At 36.5% G+C, this 18735-nt stretch overlaps 1 protein-coding gene across 1 annotated transcript; it reads right to left on the bottom strand.

Annotated features, from left to right (window-relative positions):
- Positions 1–1096: 1096 nt before the first annotated feature.
- LOC121325671 (broad substrate specificity ATP-binding cassette transporter ABCG2-like) lies at positions 1097–17169 on the bottom strand. Its single transcript, XM_041268523.1, has 16 exons — positions 16677–17169; positions 14482–14787; positions 12970–13029; positions 11721–11835; positions 10699–10851; positions 9948–10105; positions 9487–9638; positions 9119–9244; positions 8459–8733; positions 6674–6756; positions 5899–5988; positions 4803–4927; positions 3748–3902; positions 3244–3333; positions 3014–3132; positions 1097–2028 (listed from the first exon to the last, which is right to left on the bottom strand). Exons 2-16 carry the CDS (start codon positions 14769–14771, stop codon positions 1881–1883), a joined length of 2139 nt encoding a protein of 712 aa, XP_041124457.1. The 5' UTR covers positions 14772–14787; positions 16677–17169; the 3' UTR covers positions 1097–1880.
- Positions 17170–18735: the final 1566 nt, after the last annotated feature.

The following is an 18735-nucleotide window of genomic DNA, read 5'->3' as shown; positions in this document are numbered from 1 at the left end:
GATGTGCAGGGCTCTGTTCGTATACAATAGGTTTAACTCGTAAGAACATAAGAAACATTTGGGGACAAGAAGAGGCTCTTCACCACTTGTTGGCACACCACATGCCTCTACTCAGGGAATCTAACTTAATAGGACAGAATCGAGATTTTCTAAAAATGTTTCCAGTGATTTTGATCCCACTATTTCACCTTATAGGCTATTCCATGCATTTACAACCCCTGGTGTAAAAAAATTGCTTCCCACCTTCTGTTCTAAACTTACTTTTACACAGCTTCCATTTACAGTATGCTCTCTTGAGTTGTTTAAATAAAGATTTTTCAAAGTAATTCCTGCAGTGTTTTGAAAGCTACTGTTAATAACTAATGTTTCAGTTAGTACTATTCTGCATAGTGAGTTGTGCAGTGTGGTTGTTGCTTCATTAAACATTGTTTACACTAATATTTGATTTGCTTTTTAATTGTCATGGTGATGCAGTATATGTGTAGCTGTATTTTATTAAACAATAGCTAAAACTATCCCTCAGGGCATAGTGATGAAAGCCCCCCGCCATACACTACTGTTAAAGTGCTTCAAGATAACAGGTAGTTTCATTCTAGTTTTGGTGAGGTCCAGGAGGCTGAGAGAGGGCTTCTGCATACTTGTGTTGCTGACTTTTAGACCTAGATTTGGATAACTTTTGCCGCCACTATTCACTATTTTCACTGTTTTATGTTTTGAAATTTAATTACTAATGTATTTTTTTAATGTAATCTATCTTGTTTAAGAGGAATATGTTTAACCCTTTATTGACAAATTCTGTCCATCAATGCTACACCATTTCCCAGGAGCTGACTGATGCCAAAATGTTGTCAAGTCTGGTCTTAAAGGATCCCAATGATTCAAAATCAAAAATGCAGCTTTGCAGCCTATTCCTCTCCTACTCTTTGTCATGAGTCACACTTTATGTCATGTGTTCTCTGCTCTGTTTTAATGAATTATTAACTTGGAGATAGATAGTACACCGAAAGATTATAGGAGGATTATCCATCCTTGACAAAACAAATTACAATCAGACACAATGTTTATTTTTAAACACTTTATTGAATTAAACGTGAAAAAATGTAGAAATTAAAGTGATCCGATTCTCAACATTTTACACACAACATTAAACACATTATATACACAACAGCTGCTGTGAAAAATGTTATAATTGTAGTCATAATGTACAGCAGAAATCTTACATAAATGCTGAGTCATATTTGCTATCCAAACAAAACTATAGTTATGGATTACACTGTCTGGAATGTACATCAGATACCAGATTACATTCCATTAATGTTAGTATTGTTTAAGTTTTGGTTTGTACTTGAATAATACTTCTCACGGCAGCTTGATATTAAATAAGAGTTCAACTGCTCAGTGGAATAGTGCTAGGCTTGTGTACATGCTTTCAATGAGTTCAATGTCCAAGTACAAGAGATTTATGGAGAAAGTGATGTATTTTTTTCATAACACAAACAATTGCAGAATCTTAATATTAGGTTTACTTAGACTGTAGTCAGAAAAAATAAAAATAAATAAATAACAAAGTAGCGATTCTAGTTGATTATTCTGTACATAACTGGGGCTAAATAAATGACAGGCTCTGAATTTTTAGCTGTGATTAAATCTCCAGTAAATGAATGCATGCTACTCCACCATCTTTGCCCTTCAAATGCAGAATACTGCTAGTCTTTTTCTGATGGTCAAGTCTGTCAAGCTGTATCACATAAAAATGGTACAGGTATGAAATAGCACAGCTATCTTAAACTAATTTATTATTGTGTTTTTAAATTTGCTTGTATATACATTTTCTTATTTCTTACCTGCGAATATTTAATAGGGGAAAAGACACCCAATATCTAAGTGAATTTCCTCATGAAACTGAGTTTCATGTAAGCAATTGTTAGAAAGATGATAATCATACAGCCAAGAGCAACAATGTTTTCCCACATTGCCCAGTCATTGTACCCAATGCCCTGTCCACAGAGGTAAGCCTCTCCATAGCATCTGTGTAGAGAATTAAGTGGACAGTTTAAAATGAAGTCATAGTGTATGCCTCACTTTTATGTACTTTACCGTGATTGCCTGTGCTTTACCATTCTTCTACTCAAAGTAAACATCTGTCACACATTGTATTTTGAACTTTAATTTTGAAATGCTTTACAGACTGCCACAAAGACAGCCGGAGTGGGTGGCATCAGACCAGGAAATGAAATACACAAACACAGGACGAATTAATTGAAATGATGAAGACGCTTGCGCCGGTTTATTGTAAATAAAAGGTTTAAACAAACAGAAAACAGGACACGGCACTTTACGCCAAAATAGACACACAAAACGGACAATACTAGACAAACATGGTGAGCAGATAGACAGACTAACAAGTATCGTGCTGGTCCCACCAGCACGCAATAGCAATTGATAACAAGCTCTATTACTCCTCCTCTCTCTCCCGTTCTCTACTCACCGAACACCCAACCCCGAGTGAGTCAAACGTGCATCTATATATACTGTTGTGCTGGGATTCTATTACTAATTATTCACTTGAAGCCCAGCACGTGAATTAATTATGTGCAACCTCGTGCTCACATATTAACTACTTTTTACTTGCACGTGAAGCGCTGTGCAATCATCGTGCCTAAATACAAATATACATTTTAAACACTTGTGTTACACAGATCCGTTTATATCCCGTGTACCAATATCTATACACCAACATTTAACACACCACACGCAACATATAACAGATAATATACACAGGGGCGGGCACTTTGTCACACAGACTCATACGTATATAGCCTCTATCATCTGAAAAGGGATGTATCTCATAAGAGAAATTGGCAGCCATATTGGATCTTAGGATAATCTCATGGTTATTGGCACATTTTAAATTAAGTATTTATATAACCTTAGATATTATGATGTTACTAAAATGCATTCCAGGATGGTTAAGAAAGAAACAGTGAAAAAGATCATAATATGACAGACTTACAGTCCTCCAAAATTTGAAGCGCTCGTTGAACAGTTTGCCATAGCTGATTGGAAAGATGTTTCGTTGTTTGTTTTACTGCCACAGAAATATAAACCTCTGAACTCATTCACTTGCAATGCCTGTGAAAAGAAGCAATGATCCAGAATGAACACACTTTACAGTGTCACAGATAATCTGAACTATGAATAACAATCGTAGTATTAAAAAGCATTTTAAGCTTGTGAACTCACAGTTAAACCATATCTTGGGATGCTAAAATATTTCAGCCAATTCAACCAACCCATGACTGAGGGAAGATTCACTAGAAGACCAGAGAATATCTGACAGATGAAATAAAGAATGTCATATTAGTATTACAATGAAACAAATGTATATACAAATGGAACACCTGGTTGAGTTCAGCAAGACGGCAACCATATTAAAGCAGAGTTAATGTTATGGCCAGCAACATATTAAATATGAAGGGCTTATACAGTATAACCCTGCAAATATGAAGCCCCCATCTCAAATGGTTTGTAAGATAAGAGGCTGTTACACTAAGGCAGTGTTTTTTTTTTAAATGACTTACATTTGTAGATCCTGTTCAATCTTTCTTTAAGAAAGATTTAAAAAGCATGCATGAGCAATAATTCCCTGTGTTCTGCTGACTAGGTGGATTAGATTCCTTTGTATTGCTTAAGAATTATAAATGTTAAACTTGGGCATGTTTGGAAGACGTGCCTGACTGTACTTACAATCATGAAAACAAAACAAATAGTGATAAAGAGATTTGCTATGGCAACAACATCCATCCCTGCACTGATAGCAAGACCCATTGTGGTGGCTGTGTACGACACCATCACCAGTGTGAGCATGAAGAAGAAAAAGTTTCCAGCCAATCTTTGGAAACCTGCAATGAAAAAAGAAATCAGGATACTTTCCAGTCTAGCAGTTGAACAAGGCATTATGCCAACAATGAAAAGTATACATATGTTAAAGTATTAATTCTATAGTTCCTGATATCCTAAAGGATACTTTCCCCTTACTAACAAGATGTCGCACACTATGCAGTTCCTGTTTCCCCCAAAGGGGATAGTTTCCACATACCCTTCTGGTAGGGTTGTGGTCGAGAACTCCTTCTATGGGATAACACAGCTGGCTAATGTACCACAGTAACCCAGCTAATGGACATGTAACATGCTCTCTGCTATAAACAAGAGACATATCGGAGATGCCCACACCAGTGTAAGTGGAATATGTCAGTGAGCATGCCTAATTTGTCCACACACCACTGAGCTGGGTGCCACATTTGCAAGTTTTGAAACAATTAATTTTTTTTAGAATATTGAACGCAGAATACAATACTTATTGTAACCTATCTTTTTGAGTTAAAACTCTTAGAAACTATAAGAAAAAAAGTAGAGAAATGTTTGTGTACTTAAAGAACATGAAGCTTATGAAATATGTTTTTAGTAAAACCTACTTCTAAAATAATTTTTCCTATATAAAGATCAAACATGTTAAGGTATTTTTTATGGCAATTAGTAAAGAAAAATTGACCAGTTATCCTCACACTTATTTTAATCCTGCACAGCAGTCTTTCTATTTCATGTGACCTTCTGAAACAGATTGGCTAGGATACAAACTGAACACAGACTTGTAATAACAGTTCTACCAATTTCTCATCATTAATTGCTACAAAAACAATACCATGTTGAGAATTTGACTACATCTCTCATATTGACATAAAATGCAATGTGTGTATACATTAGCAATCCAAAGAAATAAGAAGGATGTCACGGATACTCACCTATCATCCAGTAGGTGATGACAGAAAACAAAATAGCAGGGACTGTCCTCATAGGAATCAGGTCTCCCAGCAGAATTGAAATAAAGTAGGCAGACAGTCTGTAGTAACCACTGGTATACTGGTGTCTAAGATATTTTAAAAAAGGGCACAATTCAAGATTTGCAAATGGTGGAGTGCTTTTCCATTTTTAAAAGCTGCTGACACCCAGTCATGGGAAGGTGAATGAAAACCAGAACGACCATGGCATTTCTTTGCTAGATAGGCTGCCTACAACTTGTAAGGACCTTGCTTCTTACACTAAAGATTTGTGGATTTTATTACACTAATATTTCTTCTTGTCATAAGAGTAAGCAGATACAAATGACAAGTTCAGAAGCAGCACTTCAGTTCTAGTTGTTATATGTAATGCAGACTCTTGGCTAATTTAGACTGACCTAGCCTATGTTAGCCTATGTTGACCCTTTGCGGTCCATTCCGCTCCTATCACTCTCACTCGGCCATTGAACTCGGCCGTTTTCTTGGCTTTTTCCGGAGAAAAAACGACTGAAGGCCTATGCTTTTACATCTTTTTGATTATGACATTGGACTGTAAAAGGAAAATTGTAATGTCGGACCAGACTACAAAGGGTTAATTTAGACTGACCTAGCCTATGTTACATATATCTCTGGCAAGCAAATAGAACTATTGTAACTTTGTGCAATAAGAACCACTCTGAAAATGCCATTTGAATCTACTAAATACTAGTTTTGTTTTTTTACAAAAGCATAGCAATGGATCAAACCTGTGATTTGGTATTCTTCACAATTAAAAAACAAACAAACAAAAAAAAAAAACCTTTTAAAAAAATAGGAAATCCTTATCCAAAATGTGTCAAAGATAAAACGAATATATACATACGTAAAATGAATTCTAGAACAAGTCCAAACGTGTGCATGGGGACAGGAAATGAAGGCAAGCTGGTACGGTTAAAACATTCAGGCCTTTATTAAAGCAGGAGAAGATACCAAATACTGAATGAAACTGTAAGAAAAGCAATTATATTCTTCAATGGTAAAAATGCAAACACACAGGCAATGGAAAGACCTTTTTACTTACATGAACAACTTCTTATCCTTGATAAACAGTTCAATAGCAGACACACTGGAGAAACACTGATTTGTGGTTAGGAAGAAGAGAGAGCCCACTCTGGGAAAAAAAAGAAAAAAAAAAAAAGCAGTTACAATCCTTTTTATAGCATACATTTAAAGTTTGAAGGCTTATAGTTTGTGTTGGTAAATATAACACTAATGAAACAAATATATCCTTGTAAACTGCACATGTATTTGTAGGAAGGTGCAAAAATATTTGTAGTGCTATATGACATAAGTTGCCACTAGATTTTACAAAGTATAGGTATAGGTAGTTTTTTCACCAAAAAAAGTGTCCAAGTGAATTATTTTAGTGCGATATGTAACTGCATGTTTAACATACAGTAGAATAGTGCTTTTGCAGGTTAATTTTATCAGATATATTCACAGGTAAGCTCATTTTCTGTGAGTCATCCCTAGTTACCCCTGGTATTAACCCAAAAAACTGGGAAATTAATTATTTTCTTTAATAAAATCAAAAATTCCTTGGAGATTTGAAATAAAATAATAATAAAAAAAAAAAACAATCCTTAAAAATATATTCTTGTATGAAAGTATTGGATTCACTCTTATATACAGTAGATTGTATCCATATATGGTTCCTGCTGACTTTATGTTTACATAGATTAACTCTGTGCATTTTGTCAAAAAGCAGTTTGTTTACATTCCTTCAAAAATAGTTTGTTTATGCTTGTCTAAATGTTATAGAGACTGTGTTATACAAGTTAACACGTGCACTGTACCTGTTCTGAATTCCACTGGGGTCTAGTTTTACACCAAAGAAGATTGCACCAACAATTGCACCCAAAACGATTGTTACTACCACCTGCAAGAAATGCCAGCTTCATTAGCAAAAAAAAAAAACCTGCACAAGCTTCAATCTCATCCAAGTTATCTGTAAACATATCTCACAAATGGTAATTTTGGTTTGATTTATCTTTGTAACAAGTCCCCTGATCAGGTCCTGGTTTTACAATGGAGTTTCCTAACCCCTGGTCCTGAATGGAGGAGGAGAGATACAAAGAAGCCAGCACAGGTTAACTGAGTCTATCCTCTGGTGCCAAAATTTAAACAAGCCACTTTTGGTGGTCGTTGTGGCTTTGTGACACCAACAGTTTGCTGCATATATATATTTAGAGCTTCTGATTTTTGTTTTTTACCAACAAAACATTCCTGATACAAAAAATATAAAATCGGTGGATAGCCAATAAACACCGGAAAACAGCGGAAAAACTGTGGAAATGGTTAAGGTTCCCCTTAACCCTTTGAAAAATAAAACCTACTACAAAAATAATAATACATACATTTCCCAGTGCTGCAGGGCAATGTGCCGCCTTCCTGACCTGTATCTATCATTGATTCATTCTGAATACTTTAAACCCGCCCCAACTACTGAGTGACAGCACATTCCTACATTTCTATTGGAGACTCCGCTTACGACATTTAAAACGAGATTACAAACAGGATGGAGGAGTGTTAGTGGGATTTAAAGCTGAATTGCAGTTAAAATACGAAGGATTTAAAACAGAATTGTGGCAAAATGTACAAAAATGCCTACAAACTGTGACCACAGGGATTTATTTCTTTGTTGAAGATATCAAAGGAAAGAAGGTACAACTTGAGTTCTGTCTAGTTACTATACATATTATACACTAGTTCACTCTGGCTTATGGTGTTTAAGCCAGCTAAGGATGGTTTGTTTTCTCTTTTATTTTATTTTATTGTAAAGCATTTTGATGGGTTTCATCATGATGTTGTTTTGCAGAGAAATAATTATGATGAAAGGCGCTATATGTATTCTTTTATTATTATTACAACATGTGATTTACGATATCTATGCTATGAACTTATAATAATACATATATTTTAAATCTGCCAAAACAATATGAGGCTGTGATTTCAAAGGTGTTCTGTTGACAGGATAAAACCTGCTAGAAGTGTTCAGCATCACCAGAACCCTAAGATGGAATCTCAGAATTACATTATATGGTAATGCTGCAGTGTACCAAATTCAGGTTCATTTTCACACTGAAATATAATGCCTTCTGTGCTTTTAAAAAGCAGGTCCTGTTTGTTTACTTCTACCAAAGGTAGCTTTACCAGTAGTCCCACCACTCTATCCTTGAAATATGCTTGTCACATATACACCTAAAATCATATTAGTTTGTTTTCACAGTGTTATACAGTATGTTCATACTAAACACAAAACATAAAATTAACAATTGTGACTGTATTTTAAAAACAAATCAACTGTAAATGCTTTTATTCACTCTAAGCTTGATGCTCAAAGCCTTCATATTTCCTTTTGCTTTTTGTATTGTAGAAACAATGCCCTACTTAATGCAAAAATTGAACTTGCCTGAGCTATTGTTGATAAACAACGCTCCAAAATGTCCTCATGAAAGTTGAGTTATGAAATGGAATGTGCTAAGATATACATTTCCCATGTGGATTAAATGAAACTCCCTTGTAGAATACAGCTGTGCAATTCCATTAGTTTAACCTGCAAGACTGTAGCGTTCCCGTACCTGTGCTACTGAAGCCTGTGGGTTGCGCACCAGGTTCTTGCAGGAGCGATTGGTAACCCAGTAAAGTTGATTGAAGAATGAAGTGGCGTAAGTGATCGACTGAAGCTTTTTCTTTTTCTTCTCCCCCCTGTTGGCTTCAATCTTTGTCAAGGCTTCTTGCATTTTGCTGTACTGGGTCGACTTCATGTACTGCTCATTTAGTTTATCCACTAAGCTTTTATCAATGTGTTCTGGATCCTGGATTTCAATGGTGTCTGGATCTTCACTGCCACTTTCTGCACATGCAAATTCAAGAGAAAAGCTTGTATTTCTGTAAGACATTTCAATGTAAAATTGAGTGCGCGATCCAGTGTTTCCATATAGACCAATGTTTAACATCTCCAAGAAACGATTTCTTAAATGCTGTATATGGTCCATCTTTCTCAGAATGCAGACTTAATGATTTCTCAAAATCCCTGTACATCTTATGCAGTGTACAGATGTCATCCCGTGCAAACTGCATGATTGTTATAGCAGGGCTTTGTAGCATATGACACTAGAATTGTATTAAATCTAGACACCTGTTCTAAATCTTAGTAATAGTTTGGGGCAGCAGTAATCTGCACTACCTAATTTAAATACTTGAAGTTCAGCACATATGTAGTCCCTGGAAACACTAACCAGTTTGTTTACTTCCATCCTTATTGTCTGTATCGAAAGCTTGGCTTGCTGCTACAGCAGTAGAGTCTCCGTTAATGATATCCAAAAAGAAGTCTGCTGGGTTGTTGAAGGATTCACATTCATAACCTGCAAGAAAGAAAATAAAATGCACTCAGCTACAAAGAAATCTTTCCATCACTGAAAGTTATATCAATGTAATTTACTTCTGAGCGGTTGTAGCGATCCAAAGCATTTAAAAAACCTCACCTGTTGTGCACTTTCATTCACTACTCTATACAGTTCTCATGTATGTTGTTTTGAAAGAAGCATATTTTGTAGAAAAACTTTTTAAATTTTCAATCTGGTACAATGTTAGAAACAACGCTCACCAATAGAAGTGAAGTATTCCAGTGCAGATTTGGATGGCCCATGGTACATCATTTTCCCAGAAGCCAATAACGTCAGGCTATCAAACAACTTAAATATAGAGTACCGGGGTTGGTGAATTGAAAATATGATAGTTCGCCCTCTTCGTGAAAGCCTAGAAAATGTAAGAAGCTCAGATCACTGGTACATTTTATAACAAGGACAGTAGTAGGTGTTTTAGTAACCCAAATATCCATTTGCCCAGGTGCAGAAACCTGTTATCTCACATCTATATGTCATTCACGGGTTTAAGCAGAATTAGGTCCCATTTACAAAATGCAAAATCACTTAATGTAACAAATGTCTCTGCAAGGTGTCAAGGATGAAATTCACATCACTGATATAAAGCCACTGTGTCATAACCTTTACATGGATACATTATGATAAGACCCAGTATAGCCAAAAAAGTCAATGTGCGCCTCACCTCTTCAGAAGTATAAGTACTGCCTTGGCTGTGCTAGCATCTAGGCCTGTTGTTGGTTCATCCAGAAACAGGACAGGGGGCTCAGTTATCAGCTCCATCCCAATATTTGTTCGCTTTCGCTCCCCTCCAGACACGCCTCGGATCAGTTCTGTGCCAACCTGAACGAACACGCATTTCACATAAACAGACTTCCACTGGACTATCACAACAAATGTTTGAGCACATCATTTGGTACTTGATGAAAGAATGTCAAACTAAAGGCCAGATTCTCAAAACTGTTCATTCCAAACTGTTATCGACAACGTATTACAATTCAAAAGAAAAAAGAAACTACATCCAAAAAGTCCCTCAAACAAATGTCTGAATTGTTTAAATGCTGGAATGGTAACTTTATTTGGTGTTTTTCTACTTACTGAAAACATCTTTGAAATGATATTATGGAGAGACCATTTGTTGGGTTGGGTTGCAATTTGGATACTGTAACAATCACTGTAGTACAAAGTATAAGAGCCTGACAGACTCAGAAATTGAATGGAATAGTCATTTGGTATCACATTAGTGCTGTGCTGTGGCAAAATGAAGTCAAGGGAAGTTTAATGGTTGTCAAAGACTAGCATCGCTAATGTTTTTGCTAAAAAAAAAATACCCCCACGTTATCTTTAGAGTCAGTACAATACCAAAGTGTTTAAATCACCTAGCTTATTATTTTATTTTCTGCTGAGGACAACGGAGAACTTAAAAATCTACTTACTTTGGAGTCAGCCACTTTTGTTAGCCCGAGTTCTGAGATAACACTTGCCACTCTTTCTTCCTTCTCCTTGTAGGTAATAGAGGTGGGAAGCCTGAGAGCCGCTGAGAACAGGAGGTTTTCCCTGACCGTTAGGGTGCCCATGACAATATCATCCTGTTGGAGATTGAAAACCAAGACAGCAATATTAAGAATGTGTACAGCTGAGCCCACCTTATTTGAGTAAACTGCTTAGAAATACCACCTTCACAACCACCTGCAGCTAAAATGTCTCAACATGGCTGCCTAGATTAAGAGTATTTGCATATCTGTTTCATTACAGCAGTTCAACTCATAACCTACAGGTGTAACCAATTAAAGGTGTAGTTCCCTATGGCGAAATGGTTGATTGTGTACAGGTGCAGGAGTGATGCAGTGTGCAATGAACAGACAGTGATTTGTAATCCAGTTAGAAAAGTACTTTTATTATACAATCCAGGTCTGGTGACCAAACAATGATCCCTGGCAATACACAGCAGTGTGTAGTGCACGGGGTAAATAATAACGGGTTTGCAGTCCCAAACAATAAACACAAGTATCCCTCCCACAATGTACAAACACGGTCACCAGTCCTGGGTGCGTGCTGTAGTGCTCGTGGTTGGTGATACAGTTTAATGCGTGACAATAGTGTTATCACAATACTGCACGGGACCTTCCTTGTTCTTCTTGTAACCAAAGCAAAGGAACAGATACATCGCTTCGACTCCTATTTATACCGTCACTCATGACCATTTGGTAAACGACTGCAGCCACTCCTATTTCTTTTGTTTTTTTATTTATCAAGATATCAATTATATAGGTGTGGCCTGCCTGTCCATTCACCCATCCGACTATGTTTTTGCATATATCTAGATATCTCTATAATATTCTGTACAAACTGTTGACATGACATGGTTACCAACTTTTCAAAAACCCTAAATCTACTGCCATGTAGGGTGAGGGGGTGGGGATGTTATATATTTGACATGCTAATGTAAATCACTTACCTGGACTACATAGCCTGAGATGCACTTGAAGTTTGGAGGCTGTGGTGCTCCATCAATCAACACCTCACCAGATAAACCTGCTGGATCCTTCCTTGCAGCCAGAACATCCAGCAATCTGGAATGAGGGCTTGCAGCAGTTAAAACAAGGCTTGTTCTGGGTGGTTTTCATGGTGCAAAACTAAAAATCATGCACTATGTTAGTAAAAGTTAAAAGCTTCCTCTTAAGTTATAAATTGTTTTAAACTAAATACAGCTGGTTGGCATCTTTTATAACCGTGACAAGGTTTCATTAATATGAATCATATTAATGGCTTAAATTACGTAGAAGATGTTACCAAGTTAGTCTGTATTAATTACAGTACAGCATTTCCATCAAGGCACCTGAAGCTGTTCACAAAGTTTAAAAACTGATTTCAAATGCATGAACATCTATCATCATGCTCTACCTCTAGTTTTGTATTGATAAGCCATTGTTGAAATTTGCAGCAAACTAAGTATAACTTGTATGTAACATTCCTCCTTGTATTTTAGCTTCCCTAAAATTAAAAATTCAGAAAAAGTCTGGATTAAATGCTATGCCCCATTAAAAAACATAATGTATTTAGTCTTGTATGTTGTAAAGTTCTTTGTGCTGGTGGTCCACTATGAAAGGCGCTATATAAAAATATATTATTATTATTATTATTATTATATGAATGTGTAAAAGCTGGTTGATTTAAATTTGCCCGTCTGAATGCAAAAATGCTTTCTATAACTAAGTCATCCTTTAACTGTGACATTTATATTTGTAAAATTAAGAGAATTACAGCATTTATACATTAATACTGCTTTTATTCAATGTTGGATCAAATCCTGAAATATGACCACAAGCACCATTTTCATTAAGCAAATCTTTAACTTTGATTTAATGCTGTTTTACAAGGCAATGTTACAATGTACAAGAAATCGCACATTGCTAACTTGATAAATCAAATTATGAAGAGCTAATACCATGGTATCTTAATTGTCATGGGCTTCAACTGAATATGCTGACCTTGATATAGAATAGCATTGTGAGAATGCAGTGACTGATTGAGTATGTCCTACAGAGGTATCTCTTTGTATTGGTACTTGCACTACTGGGATGGACCAGTGCTGGCCCCGCAGGCACAAAGTGAATAAACTAAGTAAACAGTCTTAAAGAGAACAATCTCTATGAAGAGACAGCTCCTGCATTAATAAATATTTATACACCTAGAAGGATACTTACGAAGACTTGCCACTCCCTGTTGGGCCAAGGATAGCATTTAAGCCAGGTTTCATTATTCCACTACAGAGAAAGAGAAGGTGTTACATATTCAAAATACCTATCTGTTTATATGTGAACAAATGGTGGTGTATCCCATACAGAAATACAAAGTAGTCTGTTAAATAGGAAATTGACCTATTATGGACTTTATCACACAGAAGTTCGCTGGCTCAGCAGGGGTCGGGTCCTGCAGATTTTCTGAATTGCTCCCAGAAATATACAAAAATGCACAATGTGGCTCAGTTCAGTGATGACAAGTGGCTGCTGGATTTGTCATTCATCACAGATTTAACTTTGTAACAGGATTACACTTCAGCCATCAACAGCAGGTAGAAAGATATCTTCATCATCAGATGGAAAAAAAATGCAAATGGATGGAGACGCAGATGGATCACATTAGTTTACTGCGAAGCTACATCTTAGTTGGTGCTTATCTTGGTGAGAGCCGAGTTCAAGTCAGCATGAAGTTTTAACATCTACTCTCATGTAATGGAAATCGGTATGGCACTAGTAAGTAGCATAGCGGTGCTAATTAATCCTTTGCGGTCCAATGTCGGATCAGGTCCGGCATTACAATTTTCCCTTTCCAGTCCAATGTCGGACCCTGTCCGACATCATCGAAAAGACGTAAAGCACAGGTCTCTAGTCGTTTTTTCTCCAGAAAAAGCCAAGAAAACCATTCACTGGCCGAATGAGACCAATAGGAGCCGGATGAAACCGATAAAAAAGGGGTGTGTGAGCAATAGCCCTAGCAGTTGCACCACACAGAGGTAAGCAGACATAAACAAAGGAGGTAGCTGCTTCCACATCCAGCACTCAAAGAATATCATGGACATTTGACATTTTTGAGATAGTAATAAAATTTATAGTAATAAAATAATGACTTGGATCACATTATTGAGGAGTTTGGTGATAAAACGAGTGATCAGGAGAGGATTTATCAGTATGCATGTCTATAAAGAGGTATGTGAAAAATACAGTGAACACAGGGTGGGGCTAAGCTGGAGATGCAGTATTGATGTCGCTTAGCATTGCAATGACCTTTAAACTGGTTTTACTCAATAAAATAATATTTTATACAGAGCATGTAAAATAAACAGCACGTGTGAAAATAAACTGGACCTGACGTGCCTGCAAGGCTCTGAATAAATGGACAGCAAAGGGTTAAGGAGTCGATGGGAGGCTACTCAGGAGTTGCTGTGGCCGCATGAGAAACGATGATTTAGACAGTATTCATAAAGCATCCATAACTATTAACCTCTCCATAGTGCTTAATTTAGAAACAGTAAGAGAAACTTAATACATTTAATTACAAACATTTAAGCCTTTAAAGAGATTGAACAACATTTTTAGTTTTTTATGTATTTCTAAGTTATGTAATTATAAAGCACAAGTGAGTGTGTACATGTATAAGATTATTAATTCAATGCGGCCCAGTGCTGGAGTTTGAATTATCTCAGTTTGCATACTCACTTGACACCTAAGAGGATTTGCTTCTCCACGACTTTGCGTTTACAGGGCAGGCCGCTGGACATCTTGACGCTATACTGAATGTTATGGAAGCTGACCACCGAGCCGCTGGGACATTTCAGCGACTCTCTGGTCGGCACAGCTCGCTGGAATGTAGCCTCCTCTTCTGCAGTTACAGAGACCATACTGTGGTTTGAAGCCCAGATATCCCCTACTTTACTGTTGTGGGAAATTACTTCTACAACTGGGATACCAGTATTAGAAAGATCTTGTTTAGTGGTTTTACTTCCCATTTTGGCCAGGCACAATCTAAAAAAGAAAAAAAAAAAAAAAAAAAAAAAAAAGCATATGCTTTAAATCTTTATTTTCAAAAAATATATATTTAAATTCTAACAATCTAACTTTGTATAACAGCACTGACATTTAATCTAAAATGAATCATCAGCAGAGTTAAATGTAATTACTTGCAGGCAGCAACTGTAGGTTACATAAATAAACTGAAATAGGTTTCACCACATTTACGTTACTCTGTTTTAAGTTAGTGCATGTAAGTTAAATCATTGCTGCCCCGTAGGCTAGTATTTACAGTAAAGTTTTGGTGTGGAAAAACCCAAGAGTATGTCACTCCCGGATAACTCTCGCAGCGAGCTCACATAGGGTAGTGATGTGTGTGCATTTTGTAATTTACATCGTGCTTCATTCATAAGAACATAAGAACATAAGAAAGTTTACAAACGAGAGGAGGCCATTCGGCCCATCTTGCTCGTTTGGTTGTTAGTAGCTTATTGATCCCAAAATCTCATCAAGCAGCTTCTTGAAGGATCCCAGGGTGTCAGCTTCAACAACATTACTGGGGAGTTGATTCCAGACCCTCACAATTCTCTGTGTAAAAAAGTGTCTCCTATTTTCTGTTCTGAATGCCCCTTTTTCTAAACTCCATTTGTGACCCCTGGTCCTTGTTTCTTTTTTCAGGCTGAAAAAGTCCCTTGGGTCGACACTGTCAATACCTTTTAGAATTTTGAATGCTTGAATTAGGTCGCCACGTAGTCTTCTTTGTTCAAGACTGAACAGATTCAATTCTTTTAGCCTGTCTGCATATGACATGCCTTTTAAGCCCGGAATAATTCTGGTCGCTCTTCTTTGCACTCTTTGTAGAGCAGCAATATCTTTTTTATAGCGAGGTGACCAGAACTGCACACAATATTCAAGATGAGGTCTTACAAGTGCATTGTACAGTTTTAACATTACTTCCCTTGATTTAAATTCAACACTTTTCACAATGTATCCGAGCATCTTGTTAGCCTTTTTTATAGCTTCCCCACATTGCCTAGATGAAGACATTTCTGAGTCAACAAAAACTCCTAGGTCTTTTTCATAGATTCCTTCTCCAATTTCAATATCTCCCATATGATATTTATAATGTACATTTTTATTTCCTGCGTGCAGTACCTTACACTTTTCTCTATTAAATGTCATTTGCCATGTGTCTGCCCAGTTCTGAATCTTGTCTAGATTATTTTGAATGACCTTTGCTGCTGCAACAGTGTTTGCCACTCCTCCTACTTTTGTGTCGTCTGCAAATTTAACAAGTTTGCTTACTATACCAGAATCTAAATCATTAATGTAGATTCACCCTCAACACCCCTACCAGGTGACCATAAACAGGCTGTAGCAGGATTCATTCTACCCTATGAGAATTAAATGGTGATCCACAGCCAATACCCCGATTTAGGGTTAGGTTATTGTTATGAAATAAACTTAGTTTTAGTACCAAAATTCATCACCCTTATCACGAGATCTGGATGTAACATATAATGATGACGTCTAATACGAGTTGGCCTGTGTGAGCTGCCTGTGACAGCTAAGCTGTGCGAGGCTGCGTTCTGCAGCAATACCCTCTCAAAAAACGAAAAGAAAGATTTGGAAGGGTAAACAAGCAATTAACAGTTAAGTTTGTTAAGGGTGGTCTTCCTTTCCTTAACGGGACGACTTCCAGAACAAAAACGGTACAAGCAAAATAACAAAAAAACACCAGTTTTATTAGAATGTTCAGTAACACAAACGGTAAAGTATCATCCAAAAAAAAAAAAAAAAAAAAAAAACGAGTAACCGATATCATTCTTGTTTTTTATGTTTAAAGTTCTACTTTAACAAAAATGCACACCGTATGTCGCTTTTTTCTGCAAAATATAACTTACCGATATGGAGATATGATCTATGAACTCACTCTTTTGCTGTTAAGATGAAAAATCCATACTGTACTGTACCGTAATCTTCTCGTCTGTATATATAGTGCTGGTGTCTGTATTGACTCTCAGAGGTTGGAGTCTGGACTTGGTGTCAGATTACAGGTTTCATAATGTCGCTCTCGTGCCAGTGAAAAAAAAAAAAAAGTTATACAACCACAAATTATGGAAAGCGGAAGAACCCTATATTTGTCAAAGATGTAACGCGTCCATTTTTTTTTTTCATCGGGTTATGTTGTATAACTTAAGTGCAGTAAATACTTAATGTCTTGAATGCTCATATATATTAGTCATCGTTCTTTGTCCTTCGTAGTTAATATTACAGGGATTTTTCCAAAGGAATGGAATTTGGAATTTGGAATTCACATTTACCAGTTAAATGACATTTAAAAGTGAATCTACAGATTTTAAACAACTTCAAACACATTATAAGTTAGTAATTGTTAGTAACAGTACACAGATAAAAGTGCAACATTTGAGAAAGCTGGCAGAACACGTTTGTCTACTGGTACATTTTGCATTTAGTAAAATATAATGTCATTGTTCTCACATATTCAAATATGCTATAGATAATACAAATGGTAAAAGTAAGTACTAGATTAATGCAAGTTGTAATAAAGTGTTAATATGCATTTTCCTATACACTAGCATCAGAACTAACGAATTTAACACACACTCCTTGCACACTGCTGAATTAGTTTTGTCCAGCTGAAAAATATGCCAGTAATACAATTAAAAAAGAAACTCCTTTATTGAATATATATATATCTATATATATATATATATATATATATATATATATATATATATATATATATATATACTATACACACACACACACACACACACACATATATATATGGGAACATTTATTTTGGTAAATGGGACGTTAAAGTCTAAACTTGCACAATTACAGTTGAGGAAGGATTGGCCTCAAATGTTAAAACATGCTTGCGCTCACTTGCATAACAATACAGCTGATGCACTATTTTTCTTACTTGCCTTTTCTCACTACTATACAGAAACTTACGTTAACATTGAAGGGGTTAAACATTATTCTTATAAAGGTGTCATGACCAAGGTTTTTCAGATCACGTTTTTTTATCACTGGTCCTTGTAGTAAAGATGGATCCAGCTTGTTGTAAACACCGGAACCTGAACAGGTTTTTGGTCTCAGCTTCAGACCCCGGTGGTTGGTTTTAATGGTCTATACTAGGTCTGATTCATTAGCCTGACTCATGAATGATATTGTTTTTGTGTGCTGGCAATTCGGGACTGTGCTGAACCTTTACTGCTGCTCCTAGACTTCAACTTTATCATTTTTAAATGTGTAAGTATAATTAAATCATAACGCAGTATTTCTGTACCATGGTGTAAGTTGAATAAATCTGAGTTACAAATGAGAAAATGACAAGGAAGTGAATGGCTTGCTCTCCCCGCAGGTAATGCAAATCAATGGGAACAGGGATATTGTGGAAGCACCCTCACTTGCTCTATGTCACTCTGACATGTTTAGGAATAACTTGGATATTGGAGGTGACATTTACTTGCATGGCTTCTTTTTGGTTGGGCAAATGAAGAATTGACTGGTGAGTGCTACTTTCAGTGTTCAACCAAGTCACTGGGTATCAGATGAAAATTACATGACATTAAAAGTTTTGTGGAGTGGATATCATGTTATATAAATGCACTGTGATTGCTGAGTGAACTTAGCTGTCGTGTAGTATGTGAAAAGTCAGAGCGGGCTGGGTTACAATTAGATAAGCACACTGCTGGGTTGTGTCTGTTACTGTTATGAAACCAGGTTTTCTTTGTGTTAAAGTGATATGCAAACAGAGGGTTGGCCAAATAACACCTGCCATAAAACTGTTAGTAGGTGGAGGGTCACCATAGACAGTGCAAGTGACAGTACTATGTGATAAATCTGCTAGGTGTTGTTCTGGAGGGATCTAGCCCAATTGCTTAGTGCTGTCTCCTCTAGGACAGTGGTTCCCAACCTTTCTATTACTGG

Source organism: Polyodon spathula, chromosome 13 (genome assembly GCF_017654505.1).
Source record: "Polyodon spathula isolate WHYD16114869_AA chromosome 13, ASM1765450v1, whole genome shotgun sequence".
NCBI classification, from domain to species: Eukaryota; Metazoa; Chordata; class Actinopteri; order Acipenseriformes; family Polyodontidae; genus Polyodon; species Polyodon spathula.
This window is presented reverse-complemented; position numbering and strand designations above follow the sequence as displayed.

Excerpts from the sequence above, each read along its gene's own strand:
- LOC121325671 (XM_041268523.1), bottom strand. The coding sequence starts at position 14,771 with ATGGGAAGTAAAACCACTAAACAAGATCTTTCTAATACTGGTATCCCA. Across the intron at positions 8,734-9,118 it reads GGATGGAAGTAAACAAACTG|AAAGTGGCAGTGAAGATCCA; the intron begins GTTAGTGTTTCC and ends TTGCATGTGCAG. Across the intron at positions 3,133-3,243 it reads TCCCAAGATATGGTTTAACT|GCATTGCAAGTGAATGAGTT; the intron begins GTGAGTTCACAA and ends TTCTTTTCACAG.